Source organism: Natator depressus, chromosome 2 (genome assembly GCF_965152275.1).
Source record: "Natator depressus isolate rNatDep1 chromosome 2, rNatDep2.hap1, whole genome shotgun sequence".
NCBI lineage: Eukaryota > Metazoa > Chordata > Testudines > Cheloniidae > Natator > Natator depressus.
In genome coordinates this window covers 151087699-151108381 of record NC_134235.1, presented here as the reverse complement: position 1 = coordinate 151108381, position 20683 = coordinate 151087699, and the positions used below count along the sequence as shown (strand labels likewise).

The 20683-nt window shown below is 46.0% G+C and overlaps 1 protein-coding gene across 1 annotated transcript in view; it reads left to right on the top strand.

Annotated features, from left to right (window-relative positions):
• The window catches only part of INVS (inversin), a 210119-nt gene that overhangs the window by 18319 nt on the left and 171117 nt on the right, over positions 1-20683 (top strand). The window contains exon 3 of the mRNA XM_074945124.1: positions 9096-9262. Within this exon, the coding sequence (XP_074801225.1) occupies positions 9096-9262 (167 nt within the window). The remainder of the gene's footprint in view (positions 1-9095; positions 9263-20683) is intronic.

Sequence of the window (20683 nt, the reverse complement as noted above, 5' to 3'; positions counted from 1 at the left end):
TTTTCCTGACAAAAGTGCTAATGTAGACATAGCCTTGGACAAAATGTTCTCCTGAGATTTCAGCCCTCCAGTTGTCCTTAAGTGTTAGGGCATTCACATGGGATGTGGGAGACCCTGTTCAGTTCCTTCGTGTGTCTCATATGGAACAGAGATTAGATCTGGGTCTCTAACATGGGACACTGCTTTAACCACTGGGCCAGGGGTTGGCAACCTATGGCACGTATGCCAATTTTTAATGGCATGCTGCTGCCTGCCAGGTCCCAGCCGCCGGCCCCACTCAGCCCTCTGCTGAACCCAGGCTGGCACCAGGCTGAGCGGGGCTGGGGCCAGGACCCTGGCAGGCAGCAGCATGCCATTAAAAATCCTGCCGCCCCAGCCCGCTCTTCTCCACCCCCTGCCGGCGCAGGGTGAAGAAGCTTGGTCCTGCCAGCTGCTGCTGCAGTGCAGGCAAATTCCCTCTCCCCCACCTCTTCACCCAGGGTGCTGAGTTCCTGCCCCTCCTCCTCTCCCTGCCCCCGATCAGCTGATGGCCCTTGTGAGGGAGGGGGAGAAGCAGAGCCGCTGCTCCGGGGAGGAGGCGGAGACGAGGTGGGGACGGGGCCTTGGGGAAGGGGGGTGAAATCAGGGTTTCTCTCCTCCAGCCCCCTGCCGTGAGCCGCTCTAGGCAGGGAGCTGGGAGCACCCCCATGACCCTAGCCCACACCCCCAGCCCTCTGCCCTGACCCCTGCACCCCCACCACATACCCAGCCCCCCACACCCCATGCCCTGACTCCTGCACGCCCCACATTCCCACTTGCCCCCTGAGCACCAAATTGGAGCTCCTGCACCCCTCACACCAAATGGGAGCTGCCCAGGTAAGCACTCCTGCCCCAACCGTGAGCCTCCTCCCCCATGCTAGCTCCTGACCAGACCCTGCACCCCAACCCCCAGCCTGCTCCTTCACCCCCCAGCCCTATGCTCAGTGCACCCCCACCCTCAGCTCAGTGCAGAGAGAGAGGAAGAGAATGGGCTAGAACCAGGGAGAAGGTAGGTACCCACTCTATATGGGCAGGGCTGAGTGGGGCCAGCAGCTGGGACCCTGGCTGGCAAGAGCTGGTGGATGGAACCCCAGACTGGCAGCAGGCTGAGCTGCTCAGTCCACTGCCGGTCTGGGGTACTGGCCGCTGGCCCCGCTCAGCCCGCTGCCAGTCTGGGGTTCTGGCTGCCGGCCCCTTGCCAGCCAGGGTCCTGGCCGCAGGCCCTGCTTAGCCTGCTGCCGGCCTAGGTGAACGGAACCCCAGGCTGCGAGCGGGCCGGCGGCGTAAGATCAGCATTTTAATTTAATTTTAAATGAAGCTTCTTAAACATTTTGAAAACCTTGTTTATTTTACATATGATGATAGTTTAGTTATATAATATATAGACTTATAGAGAGAGACACCTTCTAAAAAATGTTAGAATGTATTACTGGCGCGCAAAATCTTAAAGTGAATAAATGAAGGCTCGGCACGCCACTTCTGAAAGGTTGCCAACCCCTGGACTGGGTTGTGGGGTATTCTGGTGTGGGTGTAGCTCAGTCTCTCCTGTTGAGGCTGTTCAACGATATATAAATAGTCAATGGAGCAGGGATTTGAAACTTGGGTCTCCCAGACAGGAGAGATGGAGAGGGATCCACACCAGAGACCTGTTCCCCAGAGAGTGCACAAGAGAAGGGAGAGGAAAAAATCACCTTTAAAGTCAGGGAACAAGGAGACCTTATGTCCCTGTACAGTATGGGTATGTCCTCTGGTACTGAGACTACCCAAAAAGACTTCCAATACTGAGAGCAAGCAACCCTAAGCAGCACCTGCAGTGGTACTGGAAGTGGAGCCTTCTAAACTCAAGGACTCCAACAAGCAACGACTCCATCAAAATCATCCTCAGTACAGTCCTCATCAAGTCATGGCAAGGAGTGCCCATATCGTCCATCAGTACAGTCCCCAGTACTACTCGACATGGTCACTCCCAAGGAATAGTACCCAAACTCACTGGTACTGCCCAGATTCCTCTTCAATGAGGATCTTTGTTTTCTGGAAGAACCCAAATCCCCTCTGTCAAGGGATACTCAAAAGGTTTTCTTGCCAGTACTGACAGTCCCTCTGGATCTGGCCTGTCTTCCAGTGCTACCACATGATCTCATGAAGACTCTGCCTCCAATATCAATGCAGTTACAATTCCTTCCTTAGCCTTTGATATGGACACCTGTAACGCCTCCCAATAGACACAGGAGAGGACACTTCCTTGGACTCTGATGTCTGTAGGTGGACATGTCAAAACCAGCAGCCACTGAACCTCGGGACTCTCTTCCTCAGGGTGAGCGTTCACAAGAGTAAGAGTGAGGCATAGAGGAGACACCACCATCCAATAAATCTTCCTCCTCAGCAGATGAAGCAGTTATGGTGCCCCCCACTTCCCTCCCCTCTGTCTTCCTACTCAGATATTGCAAGACCTTTCAGGACCTCAAATCTAGGTGGGAGGGATAGCTCAGTGGTTTGAGCATTGGCCTGCTAAACCCAGGGTTGTGAGTTCAATCCTTGAGGGGGCCATTTAGGGATCTGGGGCAAAAATTGGGGATTGGTCCTGCTTTGAGCAGGTGGTTGGACTAGATGACTTCCTGAGGTCCCTTCCAACCCTGATATTCTATGATCCTATAAAAAGGATTGCAGAAGCCTTGTACGTCCATTGGGAGGAAATACAAGAATTTCAGCACTCCTTTCTGGACATCTTCTAGTCCTCTTCTCAGGGCAAGATTGTTAGTCAGTGACTGCTTATTGCAAGCCTGCACAGTGTTGCAAACACCAGCAACCATTCTACCTACATTGTCAATGGGGTGATAAAAATTAGTATGCACTGGCCAAGGGTTCAGAGTAACTTTTCTCCCACCTTACCTCTAACTCTTTGATCATCAGTGCTGTCAATAAAAGAAATATTGGTCTAGATCAACACCCTCCAACCAAGAGCTTAAGCACTTGGACCTTCCCAGCCATAAAAGCTATTCTTTAGCTGCTGTGCAATTCAGAGTGGTCAGCTATCAGGACTTGACAGCAAAATATAACTCCACAAATTGCTCCAAATTCTCATTTTATTGATCATTTGTCTCAAAACCAGAGGAAGCAGTTTCAAGCTCTGATCACAGAAGGCCAGGTGATTGCTAAGATTTCCCTTCAGGTTTCACTTGATGCAGTGGACATGGCTTTGCACTCTCTGGCCACTACCGTAGTCATGCATCAAGTATCATGGTTGCAATCCATTGTCCTCCCCTGGAAGGACAGAATACTCTGGAGGACCTTCCATTTTAAGGGCCTAAGCCTTTCATTGATGCCATAGATGGATCCCTCCACTCATTCAAAGATTCCAGGGCAACTTTGTGATCCCTTGGCATCTATACACCTGTGACAAAGAATAAATACTGTAAGCCACAGATAGCTCAATTGCCTCTCACAGTCCACTGCCAAACCTCCAGAAAGAGGTCCAGATTTCCTAATCAGGGGCCATCCTTTACAGTATGATCTCAGTAGGCAACTTCCTCTAAGCAATTGTTTTGACCTATTGGTTGAGCATTGTGAATCATCCCTTTTCTGGATCCTTTGCTGTACCAGCCCACTCCTTTATGAGGACTGCCTCTCATTTTGTACTTCCTGGGAGCTCATTATCTCAGAGAGATGAATCCAAGAGATAGTTTCATTGGGCTGTCCAGTTCAGCTCCATCCCTCCTTCCCATACCATCCCCTTCCTTTTTTCTGGGAGCCTTCTCACAAGGGTCTCTTATGATTTCTGGGGTGATACAAGCTCTTCTGCTTCTGGGGTGATCAAACCCATTCCAATGGATTTCCATCAGGAAAGGATTCTATTCCAGGTACTTCTGGGTTCCCAAGAAAAAAAAGGTAGAGACCGATTTTTGATCTCAAGGCTTTAAACACCTTTGTCCTCACTGAGCAGTTTAGGATGGTAACCATGGTACCGATAATTCCATATTTGGGTCCGGGTGAGTGGTTCATTGTCTCTGCCTCCAGGATGCGTACTTTCATGGAACTTCCCCCAGGTGCTTCCTATGCTTCATCATTGGCAAGGACCATTATCAGTGCCATGTCCTGCCCTTTGGCCTTTCAGCTGCCCCAAGTGTCTTCACAAAGGTCCTATCAGCCATTGCAGCCAATCTTTGTCAGATGGGAATAATTTTCTTCCCCCATCTTCATGACTGGCTCCTCAAGGATTGCTTCTTTCTTGAGGTGCATTTGGAAGCCAATAAGGCACTTATTCCTCTTCTACTCTCTGGGCCCCTGACTCAATGTGAGAAAAGTCTGCTTTCACTCCTCTACAACTAATAGACTTCATCCGAGCCATACTGGACTCCATGTCTGCCAGAGCGTACCTGTCCATGGATGAATTTGCTATAGTGTCCAGCCTTATTTCCACACTACAACAGAATCCTCAACCAATGGCAAGAGCTGACCTTTTGCTCCTAGACCAAATGGGAACCTGTACATCAGTAACACTACATGCAAGGCTGGCTCAGTTCTTTCTACATCCCCTAGCAAGCACAAACGCTCAAACTGGTGGCAGTACCTTGGAGGGTTCTCTGCTCCCTAAACCAGTGGAAAGATCATTGAAAGTACTGTGTGGGAGTTCCCTTTTCACATCCTTCTCCCACAAAGATTACCACCACAGAGACCTACCTTCTGGGTTGAGGCACCCATTTCCAGGACTTCATTTCCAGCTCTTTGCACACATTTTCCCAGCACTACACTATCATGTATGGACTAGGGCTGATGTGGCCTTTGGTGAAGCTGTTCTATGCTCTACTGAATCTATCTTCTCAGCATCCTCCTCTGTAATTGAGGGTACTGTTTGGGAATCTTATAGGGAGCACCCATTGGGACAATAACTCGAAGAAGAAGGAGAGGTTACTTAGCTTGTATAGTTGCTAGAGTAGCTGTTTTGCCTCTATGGTTGATCCACTTCCCCTCTCCTTTGGAGTCCTTGTCTCTGGTCTTCATGGTTGAGAAGGAACTGGAACTGCAGTGGGTCCATCACTCTCTATGCACCCTTGTACTGGAGTACAAGGCTGTGTAGGGCACAGGTGTGGCTGCTACTCACAAAGATCTCCAATCAAGACTGCATGGGTATGCACATCACCTGATGTGGAGCACCCATAGAGAGACAACATCTTGAAGAATTCCAGTTATTGTACTAGGTAGGTAACCTCTCTTTTTGGTTCAGGTTGAACCGAATTTCCCCTCCACCCCCATCTTTTTTTTAAACCTGCCAGTGAACCGAAAAAATCAATTGGTTCTCCAGCTCTAATTAGGAGGCTCTCAGACTTACTGGAAACTCTGACAGAGTGTCCAAGAATAGAGAGGACAGAGAACTGCAGGAGATAATTCCACAGCAGATGGCATTGCATTTTGTGGTCTCTTGTCTATCACAAACAAGGTAAATACCAGGAGTTAACTAAGTACTCTGGTTAGTTACCATTACTTTGAGTCTGTTAATAACTAGTTCATATCAAATCATATGTTCTCAGCAGGTGATAAAGTAGAGCACAAGGGTGAGGGAGTGGACTAAATGGAGCAATAAATAATCTTTTGGTATGGTACTGAATCATGGCTGTCCAAAGTCTGACATTGTGCTTGGTTGCCCTGAAGGGAAAAAAAGAGGGGGATTCAAAAAGAAGTTTAATTTTTATACATGTAACAGGGCGCACTCACCTCTCACAAGCACCCACTTGGCTGAGTGCAGGCTCCTGCACACTCACTCTGTCTGTGGTGGGTCTTTGTGACTCAGCCCTCTGGCCAAGTCACACACAGTCTGTCTCTGAGAGACAAGCAAAACCCCTTCCAGGGTACAAGTCCAACAGCAGTCTCTCTCAGTGCTCTCCGTAACATCTTCCTTAAGTTGTCTCTGCTCTGGGATAGAACGGTGCCCCAGGGCTACCCCCCTGAAGACTGTGTCTTCAGACTTTTAGGGCGTTTCTGGCTGCAGCTCTCCAGCTGGGCCACTATAATTCATTTCCCCCTCTGGGGTGCTTCAATGTCCAGGCCACTTCCCCCAGTGGCTAATGAGGGGGAAGGGAGAGATCTGGCCCCACCCACTACTCCAGGTACCAGCCTAGCAACCCTGTAGATAGCAACTACCTACTGTGTCCTTTTATCTAAGTCATGCTGCGGCTTTAATTCCCTGGGCCGCTTCCCCACAGCCCTGTGCCATCTTCAGCCTTACCTCAGGGCCTTGTCCTAATGGAGGCCCAGCAACCAGCTCTCGTTCCCTCTCCATCTCCCTCTCCCTCTCCGGCTTCCTGCAGCTCCCTCAGCTAGCCACACACCATCCATGCTCCTCCATCTCCAGCAAGGAACTGGCCTTACTCTGGCCCTGCATCTCTTCTTATACTGACCTCTTCGGCTCTGGTTGGCTGTGTCCCACACTGCCACTCTAGGCAGCTTGAAGGACCCTCTCCACTGCCCTTTTCTGGAACGGGGTGTGTTGGGGGCCTCAGAGGGTCTGGTATACCCCGTCACAATATGTACCAGGTGAATAGGCTGTTTGATTTGTGAGGGGAATCTTCCTAGCTCTCCATTCCAGGTTTGCCTTTAAAAAATACCTAGGAGACAGATGATGGGACCAATGAGAGTGAGGGTTGCTGTTGACCCTGGCTTTAGTGTCCAAGGGTAGATTTCCATAACCGGGGTGGTCTGGTATTCCCCTCCTCTCAGAGGTGAGGGATTGAGCTAGTGCTTTGTGGTTCCAACCAGCTACTTCCTAAATTTGGAAGAGCGGGACTGGCTGGGAGAAGTTGTCCCTACGGCAGCCATGTGGATATTCCTAACCTGAAGACATGATGGGGGGAAAACCCCTGTCCTTGGCACAGTTAAGAAGAGACCTAGAGAGGTTGGTATATGACTTGTACAAGAATCTCTAGGGGTGGAAAGTGTATGGATGTGTTTACAGGTACACTACAATGTCTGTTCTTTCCCAAAGAAAGTTTCAAAATGCCATCAAGACTCTATGTACCTCTATCCAGTAGCATGTCAGGGCCTTCTCATTGGACCTTGCCAGTGTACCCAGTAGTTGTGTCTGTCTAATAGCAGTGACAAGACAAATTGTAAAATATGAAGACTGGAAGCATTGTGGCAGTTGTTGCAATTTTGTCTACAGTAGAGGTGGCCAAAGCCATATATGACAATCTTCAAAAGTTTGAGAGCTCAGGGTTTCAGCCCCTCTCCTGCTGAAGCTTCGAGCCCCAACAGACCCCTGCTAGGCAGAAGTCAGAGGCAACGCTTGGAGGAGCATGTGGGGTCACATACCCACCTCTCCCACGTCCCCCAGATTTTTGCTAGAGTTTGCTGGCCCTGCTTTCAGTCACATGGTGCCACAGAGCCCCCTCCCTGCACAGCAGCTACTGGAGCCAGCAAGCTGGGGACTGCATTCAGCCCTGGGGAGAGGCATCAGCAAACGGCTGGGAGCTGTAGGGAGAGCTGCTGCTTTTGCTGCTGCTTCTCCCTGTGGAGCGAAAGCTTCAGCCCTTCCCTGCAGCTCCCAGCTGTTTGCCGCTGCCCCTGTGTACAGAGCTAACACCTGGGAGCTGCAGGGAGGGGCTGCTGAGGGTAAGGGGGAGCATGCCTGGGGGGAACAAGACTCAAGCTCTTGATGGAGGGAGCCAAACCTTTAAATTATCCCCCCACTCTCAGCAAGCACGAGTCGTCTCTGGCAGAAGCCTCTAGCCCCGCCACCCAGCTGCAGGGCAGAAGCCTCTAGCTCCCCGCTCCAGTCTGTTAGGTGGAGAATTGGGGGAAAGTGGGGGCGTAGCAGGCTCTGTGAGCCTCACTTCAACTGTAAAAGAGCCACATGCGGCTCCTGAGCCAAGGTTTGTCCACCCCTGGTCTAGAGTCTCATGGGGTTTAATTCTTTTCTTAAAGCCCCAGCTTCTGGAGACGTGATTATATTAGCATCTTAGTTTTCATTTACAAAAAATAAGTTTCTAGCCCTCGTGATTGCAGAGAAAACTTGAAAATGTGAATCTTAAAGTCTCAGAAACCAGAGGGCAAATAAAAATAACCAATCGTTAATTTTTTTATAGAAATATATCATGGTTTTAAAACTAATTCTATTATACTGGGGGGCCAATTCATGTTTTTTGAATGTTTGGGATTGGTAGTCCCAGGATGCTGCAAACTGAAACAAGAAGGACTGAATATGTATTATGGGCTAGTTATGTTCTTCTGCCAGGCAGCTGCACAAATGATTAAGGGGGAGGAAGGAATCCCCTGCATGGCCATATTAACTTTCAGTGGATTGTGGCTCTGAGCACAGGGGGAGTTAAGAAATTGCATGATATAATCAGTATAGTATTCCATGGGGGTTTATTTTTATATTAAATATGATTTATTTTATCCTGCTCCCAAATGTTCTATTTCTAACATGTTGCAGATTTTTATACTGATGATACAAAACTACATTGTAGAAGTTGTCAGGTGGGAGCTCAATTTAGACAGCTTAGTAAAGGATACTTGGGGCATTTGATACCCAGGAAGGAGGGGGTTGGTTTCTGTTTTTGACACCCAGGAAGCAGTTAAGACTTTTGGCACTGTGGGGATGCATCTTCATTCCCTCCCTATTGTGGGTGGAAAGGAAGCGATCTGAATTTTTTAGAAGGGCTTGAACTTCACGTTTCCCATCCCAACATCTCTTGGCAGCAACCAGCTGACTCACTCATCCTATGCCAGTATTTGCATCCAAAAGAGATGGATAAGCATGTTAGCTGATTGTTTATGCTAAAATGAGGAGCAGTGAAATAGATGATAATATTGATGTTAAAATCAAGTTTCATTCAATTTCTCCTTCTGTTCCTTATTATGGGATGGGATAAAAAAAGTAGGGACTGATCTGTTTTTACAGTAGCCTTCATAATTGTGAGTACCTCTTTAACGTATTAAAACACTCACTGTTGAGGCAGCAACTTATGACTAAAGATTGTTTTGTCTGTACAGATTACATGCTTTCTCAAATGGATAGTTACATTTTACCTTTAATTAAGCTTTAGTGATGCAAACTTTAGTAATCATCTTTTGTATGATTATAGGAAACCCTGAGCTGAAAAATAAAGAAGACCAGTTTGGGAGGACTCCACTCATGTACTGTGTGTTGGCTGACAGGTTAGATTGTGCTGAGGCCTTGCTGAAGGCAGGAGTAGGTATTAATAAAGCTGATCATAGCCAGAGAACTGCTCTCCACCTTGCTGCACAAAAGGTAATTAAATAAAAATGCTCTAATACCTAATGCGCTGCTAATGTTGCCACTGGCATTCAGTTTAAGAAACTCTTAAATAACTAAGTAAACGATACCCAGTATTTTCAAAGGACTCTACTGTTCTCTAGGCCATCATGCTATAAATGTTAGTATTTTGGAAAATGTTACTAGGAATTTGGCTTATGCAACAGTTAATCTCTTTATTCTCTCTATTTTTTGTGATTTAAACATATGATTGACTTCATTTGCCACTAATCTAGTGGCCCTTTGCTCTAATAACTGTTCCCTTCTAGGGAAAGCAATTCTTGTCCATTTCAGAACAATGAAGTTCTGACTCTGTAAGCTTGCTCCTACATTCAGTGATACATATTGGAGTATTGTCATTGACTTGAATGGCTGCAGGACTGTGCCTTAACTATCTATCAGTGCCAGCAGCAACTCTGAGAATTTCTTAAAAGCTAAAGTATGTGAAGGGAATTTTAGGTACTGTATTAGGAAATTCATTACATATCTGTTGTGCCTTCTTCAGTTTGTTTCCTATTTATTAAGGCTATCGATTAATTGCAGTTAACTCATGCAATTAACTAAAAAAAAATAATCGTTATTAAAAAAATTAATTGTGATTAATCGCACTTTTCATCGCACTTTTAAACAATAGAATACCAATTGAAATTTATTAAATATTTTTGGATGTTTTTCTACATTTCAAATATATTGATTTCAATTACAATACAAAATACAAAGTGTACAATGCTCACTTTGTATTATTTTATTACAAATATTTGCACTGTAAAAATAAACAAAGAAATAGTATTTTTCAATTCCTCATACAAGTACTGAAGTACAATCTATTGTGAAAGTGCAACTTACAAATATAGATTTTTTTTGTTACAAAGCTGTACTCAAAAAACCAAAACAATGTAAAACTTTTGAGCCTACAAGTCCACTCAGTCCTACTTCTTGTTCAGCCAATCGCTAAGACAAACAAGTTTTTTTACATTTACGGGAGATAGTGCTGCTCGCGTCTTATTTACAGTGTCATCTGAAAGTGAGAACAGGTGTTTGCATAGCACTTTTGTAGGTGGCATTGCAAGGTATTTATGTGCCAGATAAGCTAAACATTCATTTGCCCCTTCATGCTTCGACCACCATTCCAGAGGATTTGTAGGCTCTAAAGTTTTACATTGTTTTGTTTTTGAGTGCAGTTATATTTTTGTACATAATTCTACATTTGTAAGTTCATCTTTCAAGATAAAGAGATTGCACTACATTATTTGTATTAGTTGAATTGAAAAATATTATTTTGTTTTTTACTGTGCAAATATTTATAATCAAAAATAATAATATAAAGTGAGCACTGTACACTTTGTATTCTGGCTTGTCATTAAAATCAATATATTTGAAAATGTAGAAAACATCCAAAAATATTTAAGTAAATGGCATTCTATTATTCTTTAACAGTGCGATTAATCACGATTAATTTTTTTAATCGATTGACAGCACTACTGTTTATGTATGATATATCCATCACAGGTGGCAACAATAAATATAATTTAGTCATGAGGGGAACAATATGTATGAAGAGTATTTAGGATTGGGAGGAGTATCCAAAGTAATGGGTAACCAAGCAGGTGGGTGAGATCAGCTGGTGAGCCAGCACTTAGGTAGCAAGGGCTTCTGCAGCAACTAGGCTTGGAGAGGAATTGTAGGTTGTTCTACAGGGAAGTGACTGCATGGCAAAGGGTATGAAGAGGCATAGCTGGTGGAGCAGAGCTACAGAGCCAGTCAGGAAAGGACAGCGCTGTTTTAAAGGAGTTGCAATGAGGACAGATCATGGCAATTGTATATTGAAATTAATGATTTTTTTTCTTTTAATTTTTTAATTCATAGTTATGGTCGAGGATTTAATTGTTCAAAAGTTAAGGTCAGTTCTGCCACGTTCACTCAGCTGTGTGTTAAACCATGTAATTTATACTACTTTGTTTTCACCTGTTCATAATTTTCCAAAATATTTAATTTTGTGTGTGTGAGTGAGTGTGTGTGTGTATGTGTATACATATATGTATATACACACACACACACACACATTTTTGTTTTAGACGGAGCTATAATGAAATGGGGTGAAGTTTGAACTGTGAAATATTTCATGGTCAGAATCCTTACTGAGGACTAGTGTCTGTGCTTGGTTTGAAAAGAGAAATGTTTTGATTTAACAGTTATTCATGTGCAACTGGTTACGGCCATATTCCTGCTTCAGGATCTGCTAGAGCAGACCCCAGTACCCAGTCAGATGTCCAGTGAAGTCAGTGGGTCTTTCAATGGACATAGGGGTCTGTTAGTGGATCCCAAACAGTATTAGGAAATAATTGTTCATTTGCCACGTCAGATTGCTTACAAGTTTCACTGGGAAATGCTAAAAATCATGTAAACTGTGTAAGATGGTCTTCTGTAATTCTCTTCTATTTGTTTCCTTTAAAAGTAGTAAAAAGAAAAGGAGTACTTGTGGCACCTTAGGGACTAACCAATTTATTTGAGCATAAGGTTTCGTGAGCTACAGTCACTTTCCACAGTATGCATCCGATGAAGTGAGCTGTAGCTCACGAAAGCTTATGCTCAAATAAATTGGTTAGTCTCTAAGGTGCCACAAGTACTCCTTTTCTTTTTGCGAATACAGACTAACACGGCTGTTACTCTGAAACCTTTAAAAGTAGTGTTAATTGCACCCAAAAGTTCCTTCAGCTACACACAACATACAGTAAAAATTGTTGCTTGATAAATGTTGTCCTGAAAGATAACCCTTACATGTCTAAATTCCTCAAGGGACCATATAAAGATATCCTGAAATATTTTACTATGTTGGATTACCTTTAGTAAGTGATCACCTCTCCAAGGTGACTAGAGTTCTACCCACAGTTGGTTTTAGATATAGTACTACTCTTTTCTAGGAGTCTAGTTGACCCATTGCTCCCAAGGCATACATTCTGAAAACATACAGTTATGTATGAGAGACTCTGTTCTTTGCATAGATATGTATATTGCTGTAAAATGTTACATTGAATCACCAGTGTAGTCCATTCTTTATTTTGTGTATGTAACTGGCAGACAAATGAATGTTTTAGCTACAAGCGAACTTTTGTACATTAAAAACTTAATTTTATTAAGTATTTCAGATCATTTATATTTTAAGAATTTTATAAACAAGAACATTTTTCATTTCAATTGAGATTTAATCTTGTATAGAATTCTCTTTAGCTTCACACAAAGTTCTCAGCCACCTTTATTAAGACTACTTATTAGTTTCTTGAGTTGTTGTTTGTTACAAGTTTCATTATATAAGGTGAAGATTGCACATACGTAATATTTTCCATTCCTCCTTCCTTTGTTGAATGTAAACCTTAAACTGTTTCTCTGTCGCTCAGGCATATAACAAAATATGCAACATATGCAAAGTTAACATTCAGAGCAACTTTAGTTCCTGGAAGTTTTGACTCTTGATCTTGCACCTTTAATGTTGCATTACAACTAGATTTTTTCTTTTTTTTGCTTTAAATAGTAAATTCATTTAACAGCAAACTGTTATGCAAAATACAACATATATGGCAGAGTTAACATACGTAAAGGGACCTTCCACTTCTGCTTTTCCTCAGTTTCACCTGTGGAGACGGAAACCAAACTGGCCTTTTTGCCTCACTGCTCTTTCTTGCACATGCTTCCTGATTGGTATTTGAGCAGTTCACTCTAAATCTTAATGATAATGAGGTCCTGTGCATGCTCAGTGTGGCATTTATAACTTTGTTCCAAAATAAAATCTTTCAAATTAACAGGACCTCATGTGCGATTTATTATTTTTGAACCCCAAGGGTTAAAAATAAATAAATAAAGCATGCCACACCTCAAAACTATTGAGATGGGCTTAAATCATGAGATTTTAAAAATATATTTTGGGTTCTTTGTATTTGTCTTCTGGCTTTTGAGCTTTTAGGGTTCATAGTTTCTAACCTTCATGTTTGAGCAAAAAAGCAAGAAAACTTTTTTTTTTCTCTCAAAACAAAAGGTGAGTTTCTCTCATAATCCTCTGACCAGAAGAGCTGGGGTTTTAAGAAAGTCACCAACAAATGTGAGATTCAAAATAAAATTGTGTGAATTAACAACATGCAAAGTAAGCTGTCATAGGATAAAAAGAAAGGTCCTCTCATGGTTAAAAGATAGGAAACAAAGGGTCAGTTTTCAGAATGGAGAGCAGTAAATAGTGGTGTCCCCTAAGGGTCTGTACTGGGACCAGTCCTGTTCAACATATTCATAAACGATCTGGAAAAGGGGGTAAACAGTGAGGTGGCAAAATTTGCAGATGATACAAAGCTACCCAAGATAGTTAAGTCCCAAGCAGACTGCGAAGAGCTACAAAAGGATCTCACAAAATGGGGTGACTGGGCAACAAAATGGCAGATGAAATTCAATGTTGATAAATGCAAAGTAATGCACATTGGAAAACATAAATAATAATTTAGATGGCATCTATATTAGTTGTTAACACTCAAGAAAGAGATCTTGGGGTCATTGTGGATAGTTCTCTGTAAACATCCACTCAATGTGCAGCAGCAGTCAAAAAAGTGAACAGAATGTTGGGAATCATTAAGAGAGGGAGAGATAATAACGCAGAAAATATCATATTGCCTCTATATAAATCCATGACCACGTGTATGACCACATCTTAAATACTGCATGCAGATGTGGTCGCCCCATCTCAAAAAAGATATATTGGACTTGGAAAAGGTTCAGAAAAGGGCAAAAAAAATGATTGGGGTATGGAGTAGCTTCTGTATGAGGAGAGATTAATAAGCCTGGGACTTTTCAGCTTGGAAAAGAGAGAACTAAGGGCGGGGAGATATGATAGAGGTCTATAAAATCATGACTGGTGTGGAGAAAGTAAATAAGGAACTTTCTAGTTGGTGCTGGTCCTGCTTTGAGCAGGGGATTGCACTAGATGACCTCCTGAGGTCTCTTCCAACCCTAATATTCTATGATTCTAAGTGTTATTTACTCCTTCTCATAACACCAGAACTAGGGGTCCCCAAATCAAATTAATAGGCAGCAGGTTTAAAACACACAAAAGGAAGTATTTTTTCACACAATGCACACAGTCTGTGGAACTCTTTGCCAGAGTATGTTGTGAATGCTAAGACTATAACAGGCTTCAAAAAAGAACTAGATAAGTTCATGGAGGATAGGCTCATCAATGGCTCTTAGGATGGGCAGGGATGGTGTGTCTAGCCTCTGTTCGCCAGAAGCCAGGAGTGGGCGATAGGGGATGGATCACTTGATGATTACTTGTTCTGTTCATTCCCTCTGGGGCATCTGGCATTGGCCACTGTCAGAAGACAGGACACTGGGCTAGATGGACCTTTGGTCTGACCCAGTATGGCCGTTCTTAACATGGAATTAGGAAAGCACCCTCTTAATTCATTAAGGACTCTGTATCACTTTTTATTTTCTGAGTTCTTGTGAGCATGTAGTAAGACCCGTCAAGAACTTTTTGAGAAATCAAATGGCACCAACCAGTCCTAGGTGTCGAATGACCTTTCACAATTAGACCCACAAAAATAGTTAAGACATGGACAGCTCCTTTTGTTCTCAACAGAAAAAAATAAACCAAATGGTACCCAATTCCTCAGGGTGGAAAGTTAGAGTTCACTAGTTTTAGTGTGGAAATAAACAATAGCTCTTTTTGGCAGGGTGTAAAATCATAGAATCATAGAAGATTAGGGTTGGAAGAGACCTCAGGAGGTCATCTAGTCCAACCCCCTGCTCAAAGCAGGACCAACACCAACTAAATCATCCCAGCCAGGGCTTTGTCAAGCTAGGCCTTAAAAACCTCTAAGGATGGAGATTCCACTACCTTCCTAGGTAACCCATTCCAGTGCTTCAGTACCCTCCTAGTGAAATAGTTTTTCCTAATATCTAACCTAGACCTTCCCCACGGCAACTTGAGACCATTGCTCCTTGTTCTGTCATCTGCCACCACTGAGAACAGCCGAGCTCCATCTTCTTTGGAACCCCCCCTTCAGGTAGTTGAAGGTTGCTATCAAATCCCCCCTCACGTTTCTCTTCTGCAGACTAAATAAGCCCAGTTCCCTCAGCCTTTCCTCATAAGTCATGTGTCCCAGTCCCCTAATCATTTTCGTTGCCCTCCACTGGACTCTCTCCAATTTGTCCACATCCTTTCGTAGTGGGGGCCCCAAAATACTCAATACTCCAGATGTGGCCTCACCAGTGCCAAATAGAGAGGAATAATCACTTCCCTTGATCTGCTGGCAATGCACCTACTAATGCAGCCCAATATGCCGTTAGCCTTCTTCACTGATATCTAGCTTCTCATCCACTGTAATCCCCAGGTCCTTTTCTGCAAAACTGCTGCTTAGCCAGTTGATCCCCAGCCTGTAGCAGCGTATGGGATTGTTCCATCCTAAGTGCAGGACTCTGCATTTGTCCTTGTTGAACCTCATCAGATTTCTTTTGGGCCCAATCCTCCAATTTGTCTAGGTCACTCTGGACCCTATCCCTACCCTCCAGCATATCTACCTTTCCCCCTACCCCCAACTTAGTGTCATCCGCAAACTTGCTGAGGGTGCAATCTATCCCATCATCCTGATTATTAATAAAGACGTTGAACAAAACCAACCCCAGGACTGACCCCTGGGGCACTCCGCTTGATACCAGCTGCCAACTAGACATCGAGCAGTTGATCACTACCTGTTGAGCCTGATGATCTAACCAGCTTTCTCTCCACCTTATAGTCCATTCATCCAATCCATACTACTTTAACTTGCTGGCAAGAATACTGTGGGAGACCGTAAAAGCTTTGCTAAACTCAAGGTATATATCGTCCACCGCTTTCCCCATATCCACAGAGCCAGTTATCTCATCATAGAAGGCAATCAGGTTGGTCAGGCATGACTTTCCTTTGGTGAATCCATGTTGACTGTTCTTGATCACCTTCCTCTCCTTGAAGTGCTTCAAAATGGAGCAGGTCCTCAAGGAATCCATGATTTTTCCAGGTACTGAGGTGAGGCTGACCCGTCTGCAGTTCCCCGGATTCTCCTTCTTCCCTTTTTTAAAGATGGGCACTATATTTGCCTTTTTCCAGTCGTCCAGGACCTCCGCTGATCGCCATGAGTTTTCAAAGATAATGGCCAATGGCTCTGCAATCACATCAGCCAATTCCCTCAGCACCCTTGGATGCATTAGATCTGGACCCATGGACTTGTGCATGTCCAGCTTTCCTAAATAGTCCTTAACCTCTTCTTTCACCACTGAGGGCTGCTCACCTCCTCCCCATACTGTGCTGCCCAGTGCAGCAGTCTGGGAGCTGACCTTGTCTGTGAAGACCGAGGGAAAAAAAGCGTTGAGTACTTCAGCTTTTTCCACATCATCTGTCAGTAGGTTGCCTCCCCCATTCAGTAAGGGTCCCACACTTTCCCTGACCACCTTCTTGTTGCTAACATTCCTGTAGAAACCCTTCTTGTTACCCTTCACATCCCTTTCTAGCTGCAACTCCAGTTGTGCTTTGGCCTTCCTGATTACACCCCTGCCTCTTCAAGCAATATTTTTATACTCCTCCCTAGTCATCTGTTCAAGTTTCCACTTGTAAGTTTCCTTTTTGTGTTTAAGATCACACAAGATTTCTCTGTTAAGCCAAGCTGGTTGCCTGCCATATTTGCTATTCTTTCTGCACATCAGGATGCTTTGTTCCTGCATCCTCAGTAAACCTTCTTTAAAATACAGCCAGCTCTCCTGGACTCCTTTTCCCCCTCATATTAACCTCCCAGAGGATCGTGCCCATCAGTTCCCTGAGGGAGTCAAAGTCTGCTTTTCGGAAGTTCAGGGTCCGTATTCTGCTGCTCTCCTTTCTTCCTTTTGTCAGGATCCTGAACTCGAGCATCTCATGGTCACTGCTGCCCAGGTTGCCACCCAGTTCTACTTCTTCTACCAATTCTTCCCTGTTTGTGAGCAGTAGGTCAAGAGGAGCATGGCCCCTAGTTGGTTCCTCCAGCACTTGCACCAGGAAGTTGTCCCCAACACTCTCCAAAAACTTCCTGGATTGTCTGTGCACTGCTGTATTGCTCTCCCAGCAGATTTCAGGGTGATTGAAGTCCCCCATGAGAACCAGGGCCTGTGATATGGAAATTTCTGTTAGTTGTCCAAAGAAAGCCTTGTCTACCTCATCCTTCTGGTCTGGTGGTCTGTAGCAGATGCCCACCATGACATCACCCTTGTTGCTCTTGCCTCTAAACTTAACCCAAAGACACCCAACAGGCTTTTCTCCAGTTTCATACTGGAGCTCTGAGCAATCATACTGCTCTCTGACATACAGTGCAACTCCCCCACCTTTTTCCTCCACCTGCCCTTCCTCAACAGTTTATACGCATCCATGACAGTGCTCCAGTCATGTGAGTTACCCCACCAAGTCTCTGTTATTCCAATCACATCATAGTTCCTTGACTGTGCCAGGACTTCCAATTCTTCCTGCTTGTTTCCCAGGCTTCTTGCATTCGTGTACAGCCACCTAAGATAACTAGCCGATTGCCCTACTTTCTGAGTATTAATCAGGAGGCCTCCCCTGTTGCACCCTCTTCCTTGTGTTTCCTCCTGGTATCCCACTTCCCCACTTACCTGCAGGCTTAGGTCTCCATCCCCATGCAAAGCTAATTTAAAGCCCTTCTCACTAGGTTAGCAAGCCTGCCTGCGAAGATGCTCTTCCCTCTCTTCGTTAGGTGGATCCCATCTCTTCCTAGCAGTCCTTCTTCCTGGAACAGCATCGCATGGTTGAAGAATCCAAAGCCCTTTCTCCAACACCACCTACGCAACCACACATTTACCTCCACAATTCGATGGTCCCTACCTGGGCGTTTTCCTTCAACAGGGAGGATGGATGAGAACATGACTTGCGCCTCAAACTCCTTTATCCTTCTTCCCAGAGCCACATAGTCTGTAGTGACCCGCTCAAGATCATTCTTGGCAGTATCATTGGTGCCTCCATGGAGAAGAAGGAAGGGGTAGCGGTCCGAGGGCTTGATCAGTCTCAGCAGACACTCCATTACATCCTGAATTTTAGCTCCAGGCAAGCAGCACACTTCTTGAGTTTCCGGGCCTGGACGGCAGATGGATTACTCTGTCCCCCTTAGGAGGGAGTCCCCGACCACCACCACCCCTCTCCTCCTTTTGGGAGTGGTGGTCATGGAACCCCCATCCCTAGGACAATGCATCCCAGGCCTTCCGGTCGATGGGGTCTCCTTCCCTCAGATGACTCTTCCAAACCATTCTCCACCGTAGTAGCTATGCAGAGAGCCTGAAAATGGTTTCTTACCTCTGTCTGCATTGGGGGTACATGGGTTCTCCTCTTTCTTCTTCTGGAAGTCACATGCTGCCAATTTTCTTCCCCATTCTCCACTGTCCTCTGTGATTCTTCAACATGCTATGCCTGCAGTACCAAACACTGACTTCTATCCAGAAAGTCTTCATTTTCTCTGATGCAGCGCAGGGTTGATACGTCCTTTAACCTTCTCTTCCAGTATGGAGACCAGCTTGCACTTTGTAAAGACGAAGTTGCTTCTATCCTCTGGGAGAAAGACAAACATGGCACATCCTGTGCAGCTCACAACAGCTGATCGCTCACTATCTATATTGGCTTCTTTCTAAGAGCCTCTTCAGATGTTGAATTTACTGCTCACAGAAGCCTGAAAGGCAAAAAACTCTATGGGAACTCCCCCAAGGTGAACTCGCAGGCAAACTCCCTCTGTTTGCTGCTCACTCGGTTTGCAACTGTTTGCTTTTTTATAAGGCTGCTGGCTTGACGCAGTTGCCCAGGCTCAAAGCCTTCCCTCCAATCAACCATTCTTCTTAGAGTGCTTGTTCACATCCATTCCACATTAGGTGTGTGCGCGCTGTGTGCACGAGCGTCGGAAACGTTTTCCCTTAGCAGCCCTCCCGAGTGGCGCCACTGCGCCGTGCATATATACCCCTGCCGGCCCAACCCCCTCCAGTTTCTTCTTATCGTCCATGGTGGCGTTGGAACAGCCTCTCTCTCTCTCTCGTAGAAGAGCAGTCCCTTAGCCTTTTCAGAGTAGCTGTTATCAGTTAGTTAACATACCTTTATTGTGGACACTTAAGTGATTAGGTGCTTAGAGGCTTCCAGCACCCGCCCCGGGCCACAGGACATGCCGCAGGCCCACGGCTTCAAGGCTTGCGCCACGTGCCGCAAACCTATGCCAGTTAGTGACCCCCACGACTCGTGTCTACGTTGCCTGGGGGACGGACATCAAACTGAGCGGTGTAGGATTTGCAAGGCGTTTAAGCCAAGAACAAGGATAGAAAGAGACTTTCGTTTAAAGCAGCTGTTGATGGAGGCTGCATTGCAGCCACTGGGCCCAAAGCACCTGACACCGGCTCAGGCTTCCTCAGTGCATAGTGCTCCAGAGCCATCAAGAGACCCGGCACCGGCTAAGCACTGTAACTGTTGGCCCCAGAGCGCCAGACTAGGGCCTGGCACTGCTCATCCTCCCTGGTGCAGCCCCCGGCGCAGCCGAAAGGAAGGCACAGTCGTTCCCCGCACAGGAGGCCAGCGCCTCCCAAGGCCCCTAGCGTCGATAAGAGCAGGAAGGCTGCGGTACCGGCGCCGACACTGGTGGTCCCGGCAGCACAAGCCCCACCAAGCCCAGACCTAAGTGAGCTCAGTGCGGACAATGGGCTTGAGGGCATAACGGATCAGCCCTCCATGCCTGGCACCTTTTGAGGCTGCAAAGGACCTCATCAAGCTGTTGGCGGCGAGCCCCCACCCGCATAGGGAGAACCCTCCGGCACTCATGCCACGGGTGCCGTCGAGGGGTAAGCCAGCAATGGTGTGCTGCCCTAAGACACCGTCCCGGCACCGCTCCTGGAGTTGGTCCCGGTCAAGCTCTGACTCTGTGGACTCAGTTACCAGCGGCCTGGAAGGAGGTTGTGGCACCAGGAGTGGGTCGGCACGAGGAAGCACCAGAAAGGGCACACCGCTCTCCGGCACCACCCAGAGACTGGCACCGAGAGGAGTTGAGACGGCCCTCGTCAGAGGTCTCCCGCAGACAGTCCTGGTCCAGGGAACACCGGTACCAGTCCCAGTCCAGATCCTGGTCCCGGGGATACCGGTACCGCTCCCGCTCAGCCAGGAGCTGCTCGTTCTCCTGCCGGCGCACACAGTTGGCACCTCCATGGCCTTCGTGATCGGCATCGCCGCAGTCCGGCGCAGACTCCAGCTGCTATAGCTACCCGCACCGGACCCCGGACAGCAGGGACCCTCAGGTGGGCTGGCAACCCCAATGGGCCAGGAGCACCAAGGGGCCCCATCCAGGGCAAGTTACTCGGTGCAGCGGTCCCGGTCCCCGCACCAAC